This window comes from Cyprinus carpio, chromosome A13 (assembly GCF_018340385.1).
Source record: "Cyprinus carpio isolate SPL01 chromosome A13, ASM1834038v1, whole genome shotgun sequence".
Lineage (NCBI taxonomy): Eukaryota > Metazoa > Chordata > Actinopteri > Cypriniformes > Cyprinidae > Cyprinus > Cyprinus carpio.
The window spans coordinates 6,546,145-6,569,542 of NC_056584.1; the positions used below are offsets into that span (position 1 = coordinate 6,546,145).

The following is a 23,398-nucleotide window of genomic DNA, read 5'->3' on the forward strand; positions in this document are numbered from 1 at the left end:
TTTTAGAAGGGGAAACCCATTACACTTGTGCCAAGAGCGCTACAGGAAGGTCCAGAAGCTGTGGCGCCAGCACAGCATCACAGAGGAGATCGGCCACGCCCAGGAGGCCAATCAGACTTTGGTGGGCATCGACTGGCAGCACCTGTGAAGTCACGTCATGCTTTCTCACACCTACGCCCACCCTTAATGCATAAGGGGACCCGCACAGCAGAGCTAGAGGTTGTCACCAAGGCCTCTTGCTCTTCCTCCACCCCTTTTTCCATCTTTCTGACAGGGGATGAATGCATGACTTTTTCTTTTTGTTTTTCAGTGGAAGATTTTCTCTTCCTGTTTTCTTTTAAATATGATAGAGATACATATTTAAAAAGACATATAGCCAAGGTTTTGAACCTCAACAATATGGTTTCCTTCACAACACAGATATTCTTCATAGGAATGCTATTTAATTTCTTCTCCAAGTACTATTAAATTATTTTCAAGGTATTTTGCTTAAATATATAGGTTTCGCAAGACAGTTCTCTTATCGCTTGGGAATTGACCAGTGGTGCTGCCCTTCAAGTAAGCACAAATGTCCCTAAACGGCCACGCTGGGATAGTGCCACCTGTAGGATACACAGCATCCTCTCTGCCCCCATCATCTCAAATGCTGCAATACATTTGTTAAGGCCACCTAATTAACGTGCTCATGTTCATACAATACAAGCCAACGCTGGGAAGATCCGGGAGCACGTGAATATGTCCTTGAATGCCTGGTTTCTGTTTGTCTGGGTTGTGTATGTGTTTGCGCGAGTGAGTTTTTATGTACAGGTGTTTAGTTGGTATGTTTCTAATATGATGGATTTCTACGGTGGTCCATTTTAATGACCGTTTGTTTCTTGTTCTTTTGTGAGGCATATTATTTATGTGTTTCTCGCGGCTGTGTATTGTATGCGACCTTGATCTATGGAGTCATGCTTTCCTTCAACTGAACATGAATTCCACTATTAAACATGATTTTGATGTGTGTGCCGTGTGTTGTGAATTTGGGCATTTTGTTTCTTGTACTGCTGCACATTTTTCTTTCAGCAGTAATGGATGCTGAATTGTATATCCTTAATTCAGTTTCGACTTTGGTCTGCTATAGACCGTTTTTTTGTTTTTTTTTATAGTGGCCTTGGCTTGGGGCTTTAGTCGAAATCAAAAGTTTTATTTGTCAGTGACACAGAAACTCATTAAAACACACCGTTGCTTCTATCAGATACAAGTTTTCATGTCTCGTGCAGTTTAGATGACAAGCCTGTTTCTGATGCGGTGAGCATATTTCCTGAGACACTTCCAGTGGCTGCAGCAGTGTATTACATCACGAACTGACTTGTTAATATGTGAATTCTTGTATAAATGGGTACATTGTACTATATTGTAAAACATTAATGAAATAAAAAAAGAAGAAAAGACTGTTGTGTTTTGAAGTGATGCATAAAATGTACTGAAGAATGGGCTGATTACCCATCAGTGTTTTAATGTTTGTGCTGTATGTTGCTGAGCAGGTAGGTTTAGTGGCCTCATTTTGCTGGCTACAGTTCTTCTCAACTGTGTTCTAGGTCTGTCCAAATCTCTTGTTCATCCAGGAACGCTGCAATAAATAGGATTTGTAGTCTAAAGAGCCGGTTTTGACCAAGTCAGTTCCTTAAAAGTAATTGATCTGAAGCTATAAGTTGTTATACTCTACAGCTGGACTCTTGAATTATTGTTTGGTGGTGAAATTGTTTATTATAATTGATATAGTTGTCTCTTTGCATGTATTTCACTAACTAGATAGTGTTACAGTGATCTATTTCAGTGAGTAAAAGATGTTGCAAAGCCCATTCATGCCAAGAACTATCTGTATATTAATCAGGGTTGCCAGATCTTAATAAGAAAACTAGCCCAAATATTAAAACTCATAGTATGCCACTTCCATAACTGAAATACATTTAACAGCCACTGTTATGTATTACACACCATTTTAACTTAACGTCTAGCACAGTTTTATCGGTTGGATGTAAAATGGGTTACATTTCAATATAAGCATTTTAGTCAAATATAACTTATGCTGTATGTCAAAACCCACAAAGGTGCCGAAAGCATAAACAACAGCGGACTTAGCAACCCTTTGATTCTGGTTGGCTGTCAATTTTTCATCATCTTGAGTGAGAGAGAGAGAGAGAAAGCATACTGAAAGTGGTTAAATGATATCATTCCTCTGTGCTGTTATGGTTAGTGGTGGTGTATAACTTCATATAATCGTTCCTGATATGAACTGTGGGCGGATAACAAAGCATATTTCCTGGTGTATTTTTACTGGAACCAGTTACATCTTAAATCTCGTGTTTATCTAATGTTTAAAGAAATTTCCATTGAGATTTACTGAGAATGTTTGCTATTCAAAATCTACCAATGACAATGGCCTCTGCTTTGCTTGCTAAATTGTGATTGGACCTTTTTGCCGCATTGCGTATTTGGACTTTTCTGGCTGCATCTCAAGATGGAGAATGAAACCCAGACTGCGATGTCAAAGGTGAATTTAATATATGCAGACATAAAACCTAAAGCCTTAATTTACCTGAAACTAACAACATTTCTTTGCCGCCTTTCAAACACTGTTGTTTCCTTCAGAAAACTTGATGGTTGCGTGTGTAATCTCGGTCAGTTCGAGAACAACTGCTTTACAAAAGATTGGGGTTATTCTGCATAAATTTTTCACTAGTGCTTGTATTCTTCTCCTGTGTGAGATGCACCTCGAGCTTCACCTGAGGAGGTAAGCTGCTCCACATTTTTTTCTGTTGTTTGTTTTATATTTCTTTGTTGTATTTGCCTTGAGCTTCACCTGAGGAGGTAAGCTTCCATTTCCTTCTCTTCATCCAATCAGGTAAAGCTGTGTCCCGCTCGGCCTCTGCTGTCCAAACATCTTTCACCTGTGACCAGTTCTTGTTACCTTACCCCACTTTCACCCTTCATATTTAAGTCTTTTAAATAGTCTTTTAAAGACCAAAGTAAATACAAGTTAAAACAGAAACAAAGTTCAGAGCGAGGTGTGTGTTAGGAGTATGTATTGTGAAAAAATAACACTGAATCTACTTAAACATCTTTATCTCACAAATAGAGTTTCCTACATGATTCACTCAATCCACAACAACTGACTTTACTGCAAAGTCAAGGTCAAATGTAAAGAAAGAGAGATGCCTGTGAAAATAAAAAAAATCACACAAATGATACGAAAACAAATATACAACTGATTTGGGTTGTCTGACTTAGGTTAACAAAACACACACAACTGACTAAAATCTTTTACAAGTTGGTACTCTTGACAACTTCTGTAACTGTTCAACAATGGTGAACTCAACAGAGCACTGAAGTTGAGACAGAAAGCCTGTTTTCACATCTCTTCAACTTGTGAAGCAGATATTTAACCAGAGAACTACACACATTAATGGTGAACATGAGTACAACATTCTGTTGTTAACAGAACAGTTTCCCCATTGTTACAGAGTTCTGCTCTCCAGTAGATCACCATCAACATGCTTTTGAAAACCGTCAGACAACCTAAGGTCTGTTAAAGGCAGCGTTGTGTAGAAAGCAAGGTGTGCCACTGTTTCCATCCCTTTAAGGTCTGGGAGGTGACTGAACGTTTACAAAAACACATTTTCCTCAGCTGCCAGTTAAAAGCTGCCGTGTGACCCCTTAAAAAAAAAACTAATTTCTTACTGAAAAGTGATTTAATAATGCCTAATTGTTTGATGGTGAAATGTGTTATTGTATGTGTGAGGCTGTCGGGTTAAACATCTGCTCGACCAATAAATAAACTGGAAATATAAGGATCAAACTTTATACTACTACAGATGGAAATGGACAGTGAGGCTTATTTGGTCTGAATATCTAATATGGTTAAATGATAATATCAGGACATTTACAGATATATTTAATTCTTAAAATATTAAAAAATAAACTTTATGTAAGTTAAATGTACTTAAATGTAATTCATATTTACAGTGTAGTGTGTACATTCAAATATCAATTGGAATCTCATTAAAATGTAGGTGTATTGATCTTATATGTATGCATATACACCTATATTTTTAAGAGACAAACTTTCATGCATTCCTTCTCCCAAAGCTAGAAGTGGCCACAGACATGATGGGGTGGGAGGGAGCATGACTCTCTCAGCTTTATGTGTTAGCTGCTTCTGCTTCTGCTTCTGCATCTCCCTCCTGTACCTGGTTGCCTTTAAACAGCGACTTGAGCTTTGTCATGATGCCAGAAAGTGTCTCCTTCACACTCTTTTCCAGCAGCCAGCCCTCACTTTCACTCTCAGGATTCTCTGGGTCTGCCAGGGTTTCCAGTGAAGTGGTCAGGTACTGCAAACCGACAGTCACAACAGCCTGCAACAAATTAAATTCAGTTCACAGTTGAACTAAACATGCTTCACAAATTTATGTGTTTCCATTTGGAAGTGATTACGTCTTTGGAATATATATGTCCACAAGAGGGATTTCTTAGGGTAATGAATCTCTAAAAACTTCCACACATGCTCAAAACAGCATCATTGGTGTGTGCCTCTAATGTTTTGACCCACATGATTTCTACTTTTCCAGGAAAATATCCAGTTTGGCAACAAGATCTTAGGACTTACACCTTCAGTTCAAACTAAGGTTAACCCTCTTGAACTACTTTTTTTTTTTGCACATTTGGTGTCATGTCACATTACGAAATCCGTAACAGTTCAGATTGAAGGTTTGCTGTGCCCATCTACTAAACTGTATATAGTATCAGTGTATTTGGTAGTAGTAACGTAGACAAGTTCTGTAAGAGGAAAATATGAAAATGTAAATATGCCAAGTGCATGTTATGCAAAATTCATGTTGTCAACTTCCCACATGCTAAATGCTTGTTCTCTATATCTTGTCATGCCATCAACACAAAGTGTTAATCAAATCAATTAAGCAGATAATTAATCTGATTCTTTCAGACCTATTTATATTACACTTCACGCACCAACTGACCTTATAGTCTAGTGGCTCACTTTATAATCTAGCAACACATTCTTTACCCGCCAAGAGTGTAATCTAGGGACAAAGTCAAAGGCCATGAGTTAGCTGTGTTCAGTTTTGGATTTCATTTCCTCTCCCACACCCACCTGCATAATAATGAACAGCAGCACAAAAGCACCAATACTGTTCATCATGCCCCCATAGTAGGACACCAGGGCCTCACGGCAGCCTCTGGTCCAGATGTTTAGGTCCTCAGTGTGGTGGTCGTAGCTGTAGTGAGCAGAGTTGTTGGTCAGGTGATGTTGGATACAAGGGCGAGGGGAGCCAGGGTTGCAGCAGCTGAAGGGAACGCTTTCCATCAAGTATTTGCCTTCCACGTTGCTCTGGACATGGCTAAGAAATTCCAAAAGATTGAACCGTTAGGCAGATATTTTAATTATATTTACTGGGATGCATTATTAGGTGTGGCGTTTTAAGATTTAAGGAGTGGCAGGCTTAGAAACACATCTCAGCAAATTAGTATCTCCACATTAACTGAATTGAGATTACTGGACAAAGCTGAGAACTCTAATCTGATAATAAAATCCCTATTTTAAATTAGATTTATGAACATCTCCTTGCGACAATTTAGCCTATTGGGAGGCAAACACTGGGGGCTCACTCCATGGGAGGTAAAATATTGCACAATGTTATTATTTGTGTGGTACGTAAGTTTTAAAGGACTTTGGAATAGGATACTGACAGATTATCTAATCCATGGACCCATTTACCCCCCTTAAACCAACTCCTTCTTTATAAAACCCACGAGCCAATTATCTACTTAGGAATCTCTCAAAACAAACTCTGAAATTTGATTCATCTTGCATTCAACATAACCTTTTTCATGGAGTCTGTTTCGAGATATTGAAAATATTGTTTCATTAGAACCTTTGTGCTATTTTTTGTCTTGGTTATCATGTGTAAATTATTGCATAATAGTGTCTTTAGGGTTACACTTCCTGAAGAGGAGAGTAAAATATACATCAGCTGATCTCTATCCACTTAGGTGCCTAACTTCCTCAAAACCCAGTAAATATCAGCCTTCATTACCCTTTCCTAATAATGTTCAATGACTGATACCTTTTGAATTTGACTACATCTATGGTAACAGTTAATATTTTACACATTTTGCTATGATAATGAATTTCAGAAATTCAGTTATGTCAGAAGCCAACATATGGAAAAGAAAATGTAAATAAATTATCCAGAATCTCTTCCACTTAGACAATTCCACTAGTACTCAGAACTAAAATCAGCACTTACGCTTTAACTTCGTCATTGCTGAAGTCCAGGTAGCGGTTGCTAATCCACTGGATCTCAAACCAGTCCCTGTAGTTGTTGTTGCCACAGCAGCGGAACTCGATCTGGGTCATATCTAGGGTTCTCTTCATGAAGCATCGTCCTGGTGTGTCTGTATCTTTGTAGTACTTCATTCCATTCTTCAGGCCTTCAGCCAGGGCGAAATGCAGAGAAATCTGCATCAGAAAACACAGTAGAGCCGTGACAAAAAGGGCAATGCAAAAAACCACACATCCGCTCATGTAGATCTTCAACATAGGTTTCCACTTGGTGAACTTGATTGTGTCAAGGGAGTCATGGCACACTTTGCCCCCAAAAGCATTGATACCACAGGCCACGAGTCCCACCAGAATAAGCAGGTTGGGCACAAAATGACTCTCATTGTTATCCATTATCTCACTTCTCTTACGCAGCTCAATCTTGAAGAAGATCCCCATGCTGAAGACGAGGATCCCAGCCATGACAGAGAGCCAGTACAGGAGCCACAGTCCTTGGGCCAGCTTGACCCGCTTGGCCAAGTTAAATTTTATGGGCATCAAAGCCATGTTTTTGTTCTTGGTGTCTAATGAATCACAAAGGATTCTTCTTAAGTATGACTATCTTTTATTGTTTGTGTTGTCTTTCCCTTATTGAATTTCTTGAAGACCTTGAACAGGAACGTTATAGTCCAGAATCTTAGTTTAGTAATCCACCATCGAGCATGGAACCTGCAATAGCAAGGATTCCCCTTCCCATACCCATTCTGACCACCCACAATTCAAGAAAGTCCATGCTGTTGGCAACCAGAGGCCTCTTTCTCTGGAATTTCACATAAATCCACCCAAATGGACCAGCTGGGGGGCTACGTGGCTTTTCCTGATGGTTCCCTTCCCTGCAAAAGGGGGTGGCCGGCTGAGGAGCTGCGTGATTGCAGAATCAAATTCCTCTACGTCATTCTAAACCCCACTAATCAGCACTGATCCCATTTGCAGATGAGCTGAGGACTCTAATCCTTTATCTTACTCTGTAATTGGTTCGTTAATTTAGCATCAGTTTGCTCTTTTACTCGCTGGTATTAATTGGCTATGGGGTATCTCTGGGTAGTCTTCAGACCAAACCATTGTTGCCTTATTTCACAAGAATTGGAAGTCACATCAACGCAGGTACAGCTAATTCTATTGGAGGTCTACGTGTATTATATATTTTTTTCTTTTTCTCAAATAACACATTTAGACATACATGAGTGATTTCTGCCACTAAAACTTACTTACTTCAAAAGAAGTTGTATAGGTCACCTAAGATTTTTATTGCCCAGACTTGTAATTGAACGATCCTTATCCTTGGTCAAGCCTCCCGTGGAAACTTCAAAGCTATGGACACAAGCATTCCCTCTTCCCTTAGAGTCAGTAGTTTGCTCAATTTTATTCCTCAACAATTCAGGGGAAGACAGAAGCTTCCAGCCGTAAAACCCATCCAGACAGATTTTGCCCCCAAGTCAATCTGATGTACTTTATCAAAGAGCATCATTTGAAAATGTGCTCATTTGACAGTTAACATGAAGAGCAAATCAACTTTCTGTGTTCACAACTAACCTTATTTGCAACAATCACAAGCTCTTATTATTAGTAGTGAACTCTAAGTCCTTTGCCACTTTGCGTAAGCCTAATCAAATACCTAAACACTCTGGCTCAGAGGCAGTAAATGACGATTAAGACTTTTGGTGGATTGACCCCAAGTCTCTTGTAGGGTCTACTAGGGTCTAGGCTCATGTAAGAGCAGTTGACCTGACTTTAAGCTAAGAGCTCATTTGTTGAGTTGTAGAGTTGCCTTGCTGCTGTGTCTATAAGAGAACCCAATAGGTGGGCATCACCCCTCTAATTAGTGTGCATTGGTCACATGTGACAAGATTAGAAGGACCGATAGGATTTGAGTGACTTACTGTCTTATCAATTTAGAGGGACACACACTGGATGAATAGCACGCAATGCTTCTACCTCAGCAACTGAGATGATTGAGAAGCTTGTTACATTGAAGTTAAAGTGTGAATGTGTATTCCTGTTTGTAGGTTTTGGGGGAGACCCTTTTGGTTGGTTATTGTTAATCTGGGGCATTCTGAATTCAACATGATATATGCCAATGAACAGCATAAATCAGTTTTTCTTTTTTTGATTACTTCTTGTATAGTGGGCAAATTCCAATCAGAAGTAGGCATTCTTATGCCCTACTCACTCTGAAGGGCAGAGCCCTTGAAGTGGGCACTTGGGAGGGAGCAGGGCACTTGCATGTCATTGTAGCCATTTGGAATGCACTTGGCGAAAGGAACGATAAAAAAATGTAATTCCCTCATTATCTTTACCTGAAATGTAACAATGACAATGTAGAGCAGCATCCATCACCAAATTAGCTGTTCTAACAATGAGAATTCCTTTTTTATTCCAGTTAATATGTTGCAAATAAATATAAGGACTCAAAACCCTGGTCACATGACCATAAATGATAAACTTATTTCCTTGAAGGGACTATGAAGTGACCCTTCCCTAACAGAGTTCTGGAAGGGCCCTTCGTGAAGGGATTCATTTGTTCACCTTTTGTTTGGAATGCCCCTATGCAAATGGCATCCTCTTCCAGAAGTGCCCTTCAAGGGTGCTAAAATGGCATTTGGAATTCACTTGTTCTTTGAAATTGTGCATTGCTATAATCTCTTCTCAATTCCAGAGAGAGTAGTGCAGTATATGCAGTAGTATATACTGTACAGTAGTTGTGATGACTGTGGCAGATAGGAGGTTCATGTTCAAAGCTCTTGTGTATTTACTATTTCTACACATCCTGCAGAGTGAACTCTACTGACACCTTATGGCAACTGTTTCTCTCACAATAAAGCACAACTGTGACCAGCCACTTTCTCAGTGGCTTTGGTTCTGAAAATATTTCTCCATTCATGTTTCAATAGAGATTTCAAAAAATCTTTAAAAGACTTGAGCCAATCAGCTCAAGGTGAACATCACAAAATTTGATTAGTTTTGAAGCAACAAAGTGTGAAAATCTGAAAAAAAAAAAAAAAGATACAGGTACAAATGATTTTATGATTTAGCTACTGATCCCATGAAATAAAGTTTTATTTTTCATTAAATCCTAAGATTATAATTTAGGTCTGGGCAAAAGAATGTGATGATTTTACTGCTAATATAAAATTAAGCAAAATTTTAAACATTGGGGCGGAGTTACGTCAGATCCATGGAAATGCATATATATATACATATATATATATATATATATATATATATTATATTCCAATTTTTACCTTTAAATTATTTTCATTAATTACTTAAAATGTGATTTGTGTTGTTGTGTGTTTCATTAGAACTATATAATAATAATGACAATAGTAAAATGCTAATTTGTATGTTCAGTTACATTGCGCCAGTAGTATGTTAGGTTCTCCGCGCCGATAACTCTGTTTGTCTGGATTCCAACTACAGGTAGCAGCTCCCTTGAATGTTTATAATAAAAACAGCCATATAACAGAAAAAAAAATGGATAACGACGAAATTATCAACATTTTCAATTCAAAACCAAGAGGAATATGACTTGTATAGGGCATCAGTCATTCAAGGTATGGGTAGTTTTTTAGTCTGGCCCACTGTGGCATGGCAGTATTTGCATTGAAATATTTGTGAGCAAGGGATTTTCTGGAATGCACATAGGCAACAAACTGCAAAATAATAGCACTGGCAAACGCTTTTTCTCTCTTTTTCAGTGAGAAATCAGTGCATGTGTTTGCAGAGAGCGTTAAAGGTTTCTATTTTAAATGTGCTTTTGCAGCATTGTGCAATGTAGCCAATCACAGACATATTTGATTTCTTGAACACAATGACCAAACCACTTTCTGTTGTGTGCTGAGTTCTGCAGGCAAACAAATCCTCTCATCAGTAGACACAGTGTAAATAAGAGATTGAATGTGCAGTGTAAAGAGATTCACTGATTATAACAGATCTCCATGAGATTGCAATGAATATAAAGGGAGCAGTCATTGTGCGTTTTCTAGGCTACAAGCTATATATTCCATTCATAATTTGAATAAAGGGTTTATTTTTATAGGTGCAAAGGGGACCAACAGCCATGTAGCCTACACACTGTAAAGTTTTGTGTGGCAGGGGCGTAAATTTTGTCTAACAGTTGGAAAGACAATAAACATAAAATTTCTCAAGAGCGATTTTTTAAGAGGGGACACAAATAATACAGCTAATATTGTACTTGTAAGGGTATGTATACACAGAGAGAAGCCTTTCTACTATTAGTGTAACAGGGAGACCGTGCCAAATTAGACAACGTCAGAGAAAACCCTTTGCTCCTGAGCCACCACTGCAAAGGTCTCATGTACAGCAGGCCTAAAGGTATCACGTTGGACGCAGCTGCCAACAGACCCAACAATTTTTGGAACTGCTTCACAGTGTTTTCTTTCACTCTCTTGACTGCCATGATGATCGACTCGATCCGAGCAGGAGACAGACATGCCTGTGAGCGAGAAAGACATCTCGATGCCAAACAGCTACCTGCTCTGATTGAGCTAGTATCAACCAATCATCGATTTAATTCAGTATGCAGATGCCCTGGAGTCGCAGAGGAACCATAGCAGCATCCACACACTTGGTGAAAGTGCCTGGTGAGAGTGCAAGGCCGACTGCAAGAATCCAGTATTTGGTATGCTTTACCCCGAATGCAGGCAGACGTGACCTGAACTGAATCTTGTAGCCCCTTTCTACAGTGTGCAGGACCCAATGAGACATATTTGGCAGAAGCTTCCATGCTGCCAGATGATGTACTAAGGGAACCAGTCTCTTGAGACTGACCTCTGGTATATTTAGAGCTGCTAGCTCGGTGCCCTAAAGCGGAGGGCCGGCAGGAGACAGCCATTTTAGCTGCTCTAGAGACCTCCTTGGAGGTAGCGAGACTTTCAGAAACGCTACGTTTCCGGGTGGAAGCTGAGAGATATACTCGCTTGAGATCGCTGTGCCCTGAAGCACCGGGGGTGGCAGGGTTAATGGAACAATCTCTTGAAAGCACTGAGGAGAGATGGGCACCGTATGATGAGGTGTACACCGCTCTTCCCCAGATGGGCCTGCCCTCAGATGTCCTGAGCCATGGGCATCAGGACTTTTTGGCTAAAGTCTTCTATTGAAAAAGACAGTCCTCAGACCCATCATCTCCTTGGAAGACTTAAACTGACACAACCAGAGCCTGCTTGGGGCAGGACCGAAATGAGTTACGTTTGGAAGGGGTTCCCACACTGACAGGTGACCTACTAAGGGAACCAGTCTCGAGAGACTGGCCTCTGGTGTATTTAGAGCTGCTAGCTCTATGCCCTGATGCGGAGGACCGGCAGGAGATGGCTGGTCTAGCTGCTCTAGTTACCTCCTTGGAGGTAGTGAGACTTTCAGGACCGCTACGTTTCTGGGCGAAAGCTGAGAGATACACTCGCTGGAGATGGCTGTGTCCTGAAGCATCAGGGGTGATAGGGTTAACGGAATGATCTCTTGAGGGCACTGAGGAGAGATGGGCACTGTATGATAAGGTGTACACCGCTCTTCCCCAGAGGGGCCTGCCCTCAGATATCCTGAGCCATGGGCATTCAGTCGAAGACTATCTAGCAAGAATGATGGTCCACAGATCCACTTTGTGCTTAGAAAGATATATATATATATGTGTGTTTGTGTGTATACAACATAATTTAATTCCCCAGATTAAATGCAGCCAAACAACCAGACCACTGAACATGGTCTGATTATAATGTATGATGTAATAAAAAGAATCATAATAAATAGCCTGCAAATGCATTTATATATTTGCATTTGAGGGTAAGAGAGAGAAAAGGAACCTACCGTCTGCTCACAGATTCCCCCGACATTTGCTGCAGACCCGTAATGCATGCTTTATCTCAGCAAAGCACAAGCCTTGATTCTATAATGCATAAGACTTTCTTCCCTTGAGAAGAAACGCCAGTGGGAGCTCCCTCAAGAGCTGACTGTGCGTGCTCCACTTCAAAACAAACCACACATAAATCGTGTGCATCCCTGCCCCTAAGTATAGCGAGGGCAGGGAGAAACAAGCAATCTAAAATGCAGTATGCTTTTCATATGCAAAATGTTTGACATGGCAAGTCCTCAATCTCATATACATCATTGCTAACATCAACCTTGGAGGAGGAAGTTAGCTGCAGCATAGTGCTCTTATTCAAAGAGGGAAGAGACCGCAGCACGGGCTTCCGAACCTCGAGAGAGAGCTAGATTCATATGTGATCCCCATGATCCTAATCACTGCCGTGGCTCAGCAACAGCGGGACAGGAACCGTAGAGACTGCAAACATCATGATCCTAATCACTGTGTGCCCGGTGGGAGCAGAGCGGAGCGGTGGGAGCATGATGCACAATCAGCTCCCAAACAACAACACAACGATCGTGTGCATTCACACCCATAATGTTAGCACAGGCAGAGAAGAGCACACGACCTAAAGTGCTGTCTGTTTAGCTCGCCATATAGAGGCGATTGTGCACTGTTAATACAAACAACAGTAAATAAGACTGACACGATTCACACAGAGCGCTTGCTGTCTGGACTCTACCACACCCGTGACGTTTCGACCATTCCATTGGACTGATTTCACATGTGATTCAGAGCGTGGGCACACAGGGGCTTCCCAAAGTGTTTTCGATGCAGCTCGAGTTGCTGAAGGGGAATACAAATCAAGTTGGAAATAGAAACCTTTGACTCTCCAGAGTGCAAACACAAATGTGCACTGCTCTGTTTGGCCAAAATTACAGCTTCAGCTGAGGATGCTTACCTCCATCACCTCTGTAAAACCAGGCCTTAAATTGTGTTATACTGCAGAAATCAGAGTCTGTGCACAAATAAAATATTTTAATCTTAAACATGATCAGTGAGGCGCACTTGATTCAGAAGATGGCTTAGAAACATAGTCTACATACACTGCTGGACCCGTTTGAAACTGTATCCCTGCTGCACATGCGCTGCTGGTGTTGTGCGGCTACTGTACTGTTCATTACGCATCCAGGACCGTAAAATAAGTGAGAACTGACACTGAAGTCTGATGATGTTCTGTAATCCGTACAAGTTAACTTATAATTATGGTATATTTTCAGCTTCTAGCTGCCTTTTCTGTTCATCCAGTAAAGGGAATCAGCACGCAACGTAGTTGCCATGACTATGACTATTTCATGTGGTGGTTACTTATCTGTCATAAAAGCGCTTGGTTTATTTTTGCAGTAAGTGTAATAATTTGTAGATAATATTTTTATTGTTATAATTTTTTTTTATGGGGTATTTAGTGAATATTTAATGAGGTTAGTATTTAGTCTCACTACTTATAATCAATGAGCAAAAACATTCTTTATACTAGACCTGTACAGCGTGCTCACACAAAAAAAGTGTATAACTTTTAACTTTAATGTGCTATTTGTAATTAATTTGACCCGTGATTAAATGATGTGCATTTTAGGTTACCTGAGATTTATTTATTTATATTATTATTATTATTATTTTTATTTTTTTTATTTTTGTTTACAGTATAATGCACTTTCATTCAAATGTTTGGGATCAATAATGCTTATCATAGAAGTTTCTTATGCTCATCAAGGCTGTATCTATTTGATAAAAATACTGAATATTATTTCACAAAATAATATTGTGAAATATCATTGCAATTTAAAATAAAAGTTTCCTATTTTAATATACTTTAAAATATAATTTATTCCTATGAAGCAAAGCAATTTTCAGCATCATTACTCCAGTCTTCAGTTTCACCATCCTTCACAAATCATTCTAATATGCTGATTTATAATCAATGTTGGAAACAGTTGTGCTGCTTAATATTTTTTGGGGGACCTGTAATATTTTTTTAAGGATTATTTGATTAAAAAAAAAAAGTTAAAAAGAACAGTGTTTATTCAAAATAGGAATTTTGTGTTACAATATGCACTACAGTTCAAAAGTTTGTGGTCTTTATTTTGTGTATTTATATATTTTTTTTTTTTTTACACTGATAAATCAGCATGTTAGAATGATTTCTGAAGGATCATGTTACACTGAAACAGGGACGTGCACAGGGGGGTTGCTCAGGTTGCCCGGGCAACTGCCCATATGCCCTTCTCGACTCACATTGCCCTTCCGAGGTGGAAAAAAATAAATAAAAAAAATCGTACAATGGATTCAGAATTTCACGTAGGCCTAGATAAAAAAAAATAAATAAATAAAAAAAAATCGCAAAGCCTCATTCACTTACATATTCGGGCACCCGTCCGAAAGTGAAAGTCGGTAGGGGAAGGGCAAACTCTCTTTACGTGGCTGCAGCGCTGCACGCGACCGGCACCTGAGCCGAGCGGCCCTAGAAGGAGATTGTCGCGGTTGTCGGGTGAGACGACTCAACGTTGTCGGAAAAGTAATAGTAAGGTTATAATCGTTAACGAAAACGAACGAAAAAACGAAAAACTAGTTGGGGAAAAAAAATTGTGTTAACTGAAATAAAAATAAAAACGAGGCATTACAAAAAAAACGATAACTAACCAAAACTGTAATGTGTGTTTGGCAAAACTAACTAAAATAAAATAAAATTATAGATTAAATGTCCTTAGTTTTCGTCTTTGTCAATGTCTTTCACAGAGCAAACGTTCAGCTGCATTTCATTTCCCTGCGTCTCTCACTCACGCGTCTCTCTCACATAACGTTACTCGCGCGCGCATCTCTCACTCACGCGTCTCTCTCGCGTCTCCATGAGAACGAATGTTGGAAGCAAGTTCGCGAAAGGTTGGTATCTCGTGAAAACCATTACACAATCACACATTAAAAAGTGGTATAAAAATATTTTTAATTCTGAATATAATTTTGTCAGTGTGTTAATGTCGACCCCGAGAAGCGATTGCTACTTTAGAAAGTTAACTAGACGCAAGTTTGAGGTAAAATGCACTTGGGTTGTCGATGTCAAAACACTATTTAAGCTGTGATTCAAGTAAGGAATAATTGACGACGGGTCGTCGAATTATTAGTAAAATAATGCACACCTGAGGTTGTGATTAGGTATAGTTTAGGAGGGGTGTTAGTATTATTAGTTAACTATACCACGGTTACCACACCTCAAGACATCGATCAGATGATATATTTAAAGGGATTCGTTCGGTTTTTGTACTTAATCGCTATTGTGGGTAGGACTATTTCTTCCGCATCTCATCCAACGCTTCTTTTGCTGGTTTCACAATGTCATTTTAAAGCTGGTAATGGAGGCTTGAGCCGTTGATAGTATTATAATGCAGTTATTAATGAAGTTATTAGAAAGAGAGCGAGAGAGAGAGACACACACACACACACACACACACACACACAGAGAGAGAGAGAGAGAGAGAGAGAGAGAGCTTGTGTGAATTAGACTGCAGCAGCGTCTCTAAACAGCGCTGTTATTACCTCGCTAGTGAGAAATGTCATGTGTTCTTTTGGAAAATCGTCTGTCATGTTGTTGTTTTTGTTAGTCCTGTAATTTCCGTTATTACAGTTTTACTATGCGAAGTGATATGGAACTGTAATGCGGTCAAGAGAGCTGCCTGGAACTACGTTCGCCATGCTTTTCCCAGAAAATAATGTCACGCCTCAGAACGTTCGTCAGCCAATCAGATTCAAGCATTCAACGGCCCCGTAGTATAAATATTAAATAATGTTATGTCATTTTTTTACTCTTACACTGAATGTTTGCTCCTTCATTCCAGATGAGTAGGCTATTCTATAGGGTAAATTTAGTATAGTATACAGCTGTGGAATTTGTATAGGGTGTGAATTCTGTATAGAAAATTATTGCTTGACTAAAGTAAAGCCCTCTCTCTCTTTCTCACCCATGCACACTCACTCATGCACACACCCACGGCACACACACACACACTAAAAAAATTATGCTGTATTTAAAGTTTTCTTTTTATTTGTTATTTGTCATGTTCTTTTCTCAGATTAAGCTCCCTGACAATCTGACAGAAATGTCTTGTTGTGGCTCAAAAATGGGTTGAACACGTGCGGTTCATGTATGTCTTCTTTAGTCTGTTGGCTCTTTAGGTTTTTTACTGGCACACGTCACTTACACATTTTGCACTTACTGCGGAGTGTTGAGACTTTACATATTTGTGCCCATATGTACATTTTATGTACTGATTTTATTTTTGAATGAATATTTTCTAAAATTGTATGATGTTTTTGTTGAGTTATTATTACACAATACTTTTTCTGACCTTTTTGAATCTTGCCCCTGACAAATAACCCAAATTACAAAAAAAGACTAAAACTAACACTAAAAAGTCATTGTTTTTCTATGTTATTATTAGTAGTAGTTAAGTTGATTGAGTGCTGTATTTCAGTGTTTTACTTTGTGTATATATATTTTAATAAAGACCCTGTTATTCTCAGTCCTTCATATAGCCCGTGAGTTTTTTTTTTTTGGGGGGGGGGGGGTGATGGGTGAGTGCCCTTTTTTTAGGTCAGAGCAACTGCCCCTCAAAATTCCTGTGCACGTCCCTGGGAGTCATTGAGCTGGAAATGTGATCATGTTGGAGTCTTGCTTCACGAGAATAAAATATATTTAAAGTATATCAAAATAGTAAACCAATATTAGAAACTGCAATAATGTTTCACAATATTACAGTTTTGTTTTTCAAATTGGCCTAAATACATCCTTTATTAGCATAAGAGACTCCATTAAAAAACAAGGCCAATTATTTATTAGTTTTATAATATAGGCCTAACATAATAAAATATCAAAACAAACTGAAGCATTTAAACTGAGATCTGTAAGTTAAATAAATTTATTTTGATGTGATTTTTTTATAAATAAAATAAAAAAACGTGTGTGACTGTAAATGTTTCTGAGTTTTGTTACCTTTCTGTGCCCATCATCCGGTGTTTCCAGCACTTAATTAAGCCACTGTCCTTCTTATTTCACGTCAGTGCTTTTGCGTTGGCTCTAGATTTGAGCTATTTTGGCCGCAACCTTTAAAATATTCGGTTTCTACAGCGACTCATTTGGCGCACTGCCGTGCACATCATTATGCTACTTTAATGTTTGGGTGTTTTGAAGAATTTTATGCAGTTTGCGGGTGTTTTTTTTGTAGTTTGAGGTTCTTTTTGGTTGGTACTGTAAAATAAAATAAAATAAAATAAAATAAAAATTGTTGTTCAACAACCAGATGCATGTACACTTGTCCAGTCGCATTTGGAATGCGTCTCAGACCACCTCCTGAAGTGTTTTGCTAGATCGGATTGCAATCCGCCTCGAATGCGTTTCAGACCAGTCCATTGTTTTCTTTCTTTCTTTCTTTTTCTTCACATATTATTTCATTTTCTTTCTTCTTTCTTCTTTCTTCTTTCTTTCTTTTGTTATTTTTCTTTCTTTCTTTTTTTTTTTTTTTTTTATTATTCAGCAGGTTGATGCAAATTATTCAGGTCTTTCTTTCTTTCTTTCTTTCTTTCTTTTTTTATTCGTGTGTCATTAGATGTTTGGTTTTGTGGCAGATATGACTGATGCATTAATGCTTAAATAATGCATTAATAACATCTCTGGTTTCAGTAGCAAAAAGAGTTGGCCAAATCAGTTACTCATGTGAATTCATTCAATTTCTGTGAGCTGATTCCAAATCTGTTATATGATTTGCATCACCACTCAAAATTGAACCTTAATCCTGTAATAAATGTTTTAGAATTTCTGCAATTGAAAATTTGAAGACTTTTTTTTTTTAATGTATACAGTATTACCCAACCTAAATTTTAATTAAGTATTGTAAGTATTGGTCTAATTGTTAAAATGATTCAGGATACTCAATTAAATAGAATTTGAAAAAGAATATACAATAAAAACTAGAAATACTCAGTCTTATTGGCCATGGTGGTTTTGAGTTGCTAGTTGTGCTGCATGGCCTCTCCCTCAGAGAGGAGCACATGCCTCTTCCTCACAGGACACCGTTCTTTCTCTGATAAATAAACAGTGCCTTTCAGTTTGTCTGTGGATAAATAGCTGCAGAGTTCAGATTCACGCTTACTTCACGTTTGTCTGTGGATAAATATCTGCAGAGTTCAGATTAAAGGTACAAATGCTCGTCGCTGGGGCAGTACCCCCAAGGGGAACAAACTTGGTACCATATTAATGGGTACAAAGAAGTACCCCTACAGTTTGTGCCTTTTAGGTACAAATATGTACCTTTGAGGGTACAAATGGCTCATCGCTGGGGTGGTACCCCCAAGGTACAGCAATGGTACCCTTACCATAGGTACAGAGTTGTACCCTTTTATAATGTACCTTTTGAGAGACAATTTGGTACCTTAGCAATACATTTGTACCTTAATCCACTGGTACAAAAATGTACCCCATTAGATGGTACTAATTTGTTCTCGTTAGGGGTACCACCCCAGCGACGATGCCATTGTACCTATAAAGTGGCAAAAAAAGTCCTTGATAAATAGAAAAGAATGAGAGCAAAAGAAAGCAATGTTTTGTTTCCCACAATCAATGATTTAAAAGAAGGTTAAACTGTACAAATTAAAATACTGGAAAGAGAATAACGACCGCACACCACAATCTTCGTTTGCAATAAACTTTAATAAACAAAGTTTTTCACATTTAAACAACTTTAATAGAGAATCACTTTATGAATGCATTACTTACTGCAGTGTAAGAACATAATATAACGTCATGCTTTATATTGACTAAAAGCTATTGTGAGTGTTCATTGTATGCTTAAAGGATTAGTTCACCCCAAAATGAAAATTTCCTAATAATTTACTCACCCAATGCCATCCAAGATATCCATGTCTTTCTTTCCTCAGTGGGAGAGAAATAATGTTTTTTGAGGAAAAACATTTCTGGATTTTTCTTCTAACAATGGAGTTCATTGGTTACCATCGTTTTTAAGTCCAAATCAATGCAGTTTCAAAAGTCTTTGAAGTGTTTAAACGGGCTGTACGCGATCACAGCTGAAGAAGGTTTTTTTTATCTAGCGAAACGATAGGTCGTTTTAAAAAAAAAATTATAATTTTATACTTTTTTACCTTCAATAGTTCGGATTGAGCTGATCAACAAATGGACAGGGAACTACGTCATCACGTTGAAAGGTCACGCCGGCGACAGCAGAAGTACCACCCCACTGTTTACAATGCGACCGTACGTAGGAGAATAGTTCAAATAGTATTGTTTGCCATATATATATATATATATATATATATATATATATATATATATATATATATCACACACACACACACACTGAATACTATATGAATAACATTCTGATGAATATGAATAGTAGTTTAAATAGTATTGCCGGCGCAGGCATGACCTTTCAACGTGATGACGTAGTTCCCTGTCCGTTTGTTGATCAGCTCAATCCAAACTATTGAAGGTAAAAAGTATAAATTATATATATTTTTTTAAAATTACCTATCGTTTCGCTATATGATAACCTCTTCTTCAGCTGTGATCGCGTACAGCCCGTTTAAACACTTCAAAGACTTTTGAAACTGCATTGATTTGGACTTAAAAACGATGGTAACCAATGAACTCCATTGTTAGAAGAAAAAATCCAGAAATTTTTTCCTCAAAAAACATAATTTCTCTCCCACTGAGGAAAGAAAGACATGGATATCTTGGATGGCATTTTCGCAATACATCGCTGGAGGAAGGTCAGAGTGTTCTGGTTTTTGGGTTGGTATTCAAGATTGAAAACAAAATATGAATAAAACGAGAAGATCATGGCTTCCTCTACCTTCATGCCTTCACACACCTCGACCCTGTCTACCTTAAGGGAACAGGAGCTTCGTCCCTCAAATGTGGACTTCCAGTCTTCTTGGGTCACCTGGACAATTGGGTATGGTGTGTTGTGTTCACCCTGAAGAATACAGCAAAGTAGACATGGGGCAAACATGTGAATGTTCACAGTGCATTTTATGCAAACAACTCTAATCGTAGTTGTAAACTCTATATTTTTCAGTAGGCATAATTGTCATTGCGTATGTGTATGCAGCATGAGTCAAATACAATCTTCTGTTTGTGAACAGTTGTATTTCATTCATTAATCTGACTATACATCTGTACATTTTAATTGCCATTTGCTTGTGTGATAGTAATATGCATCTTAGTATTATTTTAAGTAATAACTGATTCTATAAACAACTATAAAATATACATTTCGGCTTTCTCCGGCTCCCTGCACAGGACGTAATGCAAAACCGGAAGTGTCTAACCGCACACTCGCTGGTCCAAAATCCAAAATGGCGGCCACGTGCAACTAGTCTATTCTAACCATAGACAGTAAAAGAAATGGACACAGCGACCCCGTTGGATTCAACGGAGACAAGTGAAGTCAATTAGAAGCACTCATTTTATGGACTCTCTATGGTCTTCTCCCTTGACTTCATGCCTCCACGTCCCCCCCGATAGCCTCATAGACAGTAAAAGATTGCCTGCGAGCTTCTCCTCCTGTCTATACGGTAATTTCTCTACTGTGCGACAGAGAGTCGCAGGTTATGACGCAATCGTTAGCCTATTTTTACAAAAAATGCTTCTACGGGGCCATAACGTAAGATACAAGGTAATGGGGCCTTTTTATACATGTTTGTGTTTCTTTAGAAATAATTAATGGACAAATGGAGTCTTTAAACACCTCAGATGTAAAGTTATTCGCTTTCAAAGTGACGCCCAAAATGAATGGGAGTCAATGGAATGCTAACAGCAGGTGGGGGATGTAAAGTTATTCGCTTTCAAAGTGAATACTTCAATACAATATGAAACCCTGCCCCCCTGATTCTAACGTACACAACATAGCCGCCATCTTCTAACGTTAAACTGTGCTCCACGTGCACAAATGGAATCGAACATCATCCAACATCTTCAACTTATAAATATACAATACCCATACACTAAACACTTATATAATTGATTATCTACATAGCAGCAGCAGCACTATTTGGGCATCAACTTAACTTTAACTCAACTTTTCAGTTGAGTACGTTGGCTGTTTGAGGAACTCAAGCTAGCTAACGATAGCTGTAGCCAACTCTAAGCTAGCTGGCAAACGTTAGCTAAGGTTATGCTTTTTTCTTTATAATCTTTACAACTAGCTACATATAACGAACGTTAGTGGTAACTTACAAATAAGTCCCGATATAATGTTAGTTCGATCTAACTGTCGCTAACATGCAGCCAACTTTAATCAGCCGCAAGTGTCACTTAAATGTAACTTTACGTTAGCTAACGACAGTATTACTCACCTCTGAATTTCTGTGCTTCAACTTCTGTCATAGTTACACCACCTTCTGTCATGTTTGGATCAGCTCATCTGAGGATGAAGTTGTTGAGCTGTCAAGCGTCCTGCAGGCTCCAGCGACTGCCGTGCCGAGTGAAATAATGAGGCGTGACCACTGACCTAGAACACGAATAACGGCGCGAAAACACAGCCAGTCATAATATTAGACAGACCAACAACAGGATAATTTAACAATTTTCGCCATCTTATTCATCACTAAATTCACTTATGAGAACGTTTTAGGCGAGAAAATAACTGTTTCGATTTCGAATATAGGCAGTCTTGTGAAAATTGATGCCGAATTGACAATTTGCTTCAAAGTTTTCGGAGTTGAGAAGCTCCATGAAGTGAGGCGACAGCCAGCAGGCGCCTGCCCCAGCCGCTAGCTCGTCGCTCGGCCAGTCCTGCTCAGAGACCCCGCTGTGAGCTGGAGGTCTCTCAGACAGGTCTCGTAAACTAGAGGCTTTTATTTCGCCGTTGACGATTCGTTTGTTTACATGCTGTTCATGTAAACACTCAAATTCCATTCATGCCATTGATGTACAAACAAATTCACTCGACTACATACTCATGACGTCACATACATACTCACTATCAGTGAAACAGCATGAAATAAACTCAGAACACAGAATTAATGAATAAAGGAAGACATAAAACATGCAGAATAACACTATACTCGGTGCTTTATCTCCGCATCTCTGCATAATTTGCGGCGCGCGCGCTAATCACACCACATTTGCTAACAACGTGCGCAGCACAGATCGTTAACACTGTAAACAGTTTACAGTCTCGTATAGGAAACAATGCAGTTAACAGTCCTTCTTATGAAGATCTAAAACAATGATGGTGTGCATTTTTTACATTCGTTACCTGTAAAGGATGATATTAATCAACAAGTTTAAGCGACGCGATCATCAGCGTTGCTTTTTCTTGAATGAAACGTATCGCGAGAACTCCTTCTCTAAATGCGCGCAATGCCGCGCCCGCGCCCACGCCCGCACAAACAAGCACACACATCCATCTTAACTATAATAATATATATTGAATTAATTTGAACCAATAGTGCTTATTATAGAACCCAAAATATATGCAACAATTATTTAAATGAAAACAATAATGATAATAATTATAAAAATCGAGTATAAATCTGTAAATAATCCCTTAGCAGAAACAAATGGAAATACTTACGAAAACTGATAGTGATAATAATTATGCACTTATCACAGAGGATTATTCAGCATACCACATTTACAAATTATGACAAAGGCTCTATCAGTCTTAGAAAAGGCACGCATAAGTAGCTGCTACCCCAGAGGATTGTGTACCCTGTAACTTGAAAAGTACTTCTTAGTACCCCACAGGAAGTGTACCCTTTGACTTGAATAAGGTACTTTTTTGTACCGTACAGGATGTGTACCCAAAAGGTACTTCTAAGTACCCTATGGGAACACGATAGGACCTTTAATGGGTACATTTGTGAATGTTGTACCTTAACTATTACTTTATATGACAATGTACCTTTTCAAAGGGTACATATATGTACCTTTCTCCATTGCATATTTCATTGTGTACCCCTTTTCTTTGGAAAGGTACTTTTTGGTACTCAGCTGGATACATGTTTGTTCCTTTGCTGGCACATTTGTGAAATTTGTACCTTAAAGTACTTAATTGTACCCTCACTGTACCTTTATTTCTGAGAGTGTAGATATTTGTTAAATTTGTAATTTTTAGTGCTTGTTT

The 23,398-nt window shown here is 38.7% G+C and overlaps 2 protein-coding genes and 1 long non-coding RNA gene across 3 annotated transcripts in view; 1 reads left to right on the forward strand and 2 right to left on the reverse strand.

Annotated features, from left to right (window-relative positions):
• Nucleotides 1-1,433, forward strand: part of ubr2 (ubiquitin protein ligase E3 component n-recognin 2) — a 29,529-nt gene extending 28,096 nt beyond the window's left edge. The window contains exon 46 of the mRNA XM_042768295.1: nucleotides 7-1,433. Coding sequence (XP_042624229.1) covers nucleotides 7-148 — 142 coding nt within the window. The 3' untranslated portion in view covers nucleotides 149-1,433. The remainder of the gene's footprint in view (nucleotides 1-6) is intronic.
• A 1,658-nt stretch (nucleotides 1,434-3,091) lies between these two features.
• Nucleotides 3,092-7,451, reverse strand: LOC109101264 (peripherin-2-like). The gene is made up of 3 exons (XM_042768491.1): nucleotides 6,309-7,451; nucleotides 5,153-5,399; nucleotides 3,092-4,397 (listed from the first exon to the last, which is right to left on the reverse strand). Exons 1-3 carry the CDS (start codon nucleotides 6,887-6,889, stop codon nucleotides 4,185-4,187), a joined length of 1,041 nt encoding a protein of 346 aa, XP_042624425.1. The 5' UTR covers nucleotides 6,890-7,451; the 3' UTR covers nucleotides 3,092-4,184.
• Nucleotides 7,452-19,960: 12,509 nt separating this feature from the next.
• On the reverse strand, nucleotides 19,961-23,102 carry LOC109074603. The gene is made up of 3 exons (XR_006161464.1): nucleotides 22,529-23,102; nucleotides 21,624-21,778; nucleotides 19,961-20,242 (listed from the first exon to the last, which is right to left on the reverse strand). It is a non-coding gene; the product is annotated as an uncharacterized LOC109074603 (long non-coding RNA).
• Nucleotides 23,103-23,398: the final 296 nt, after the last annotated feature.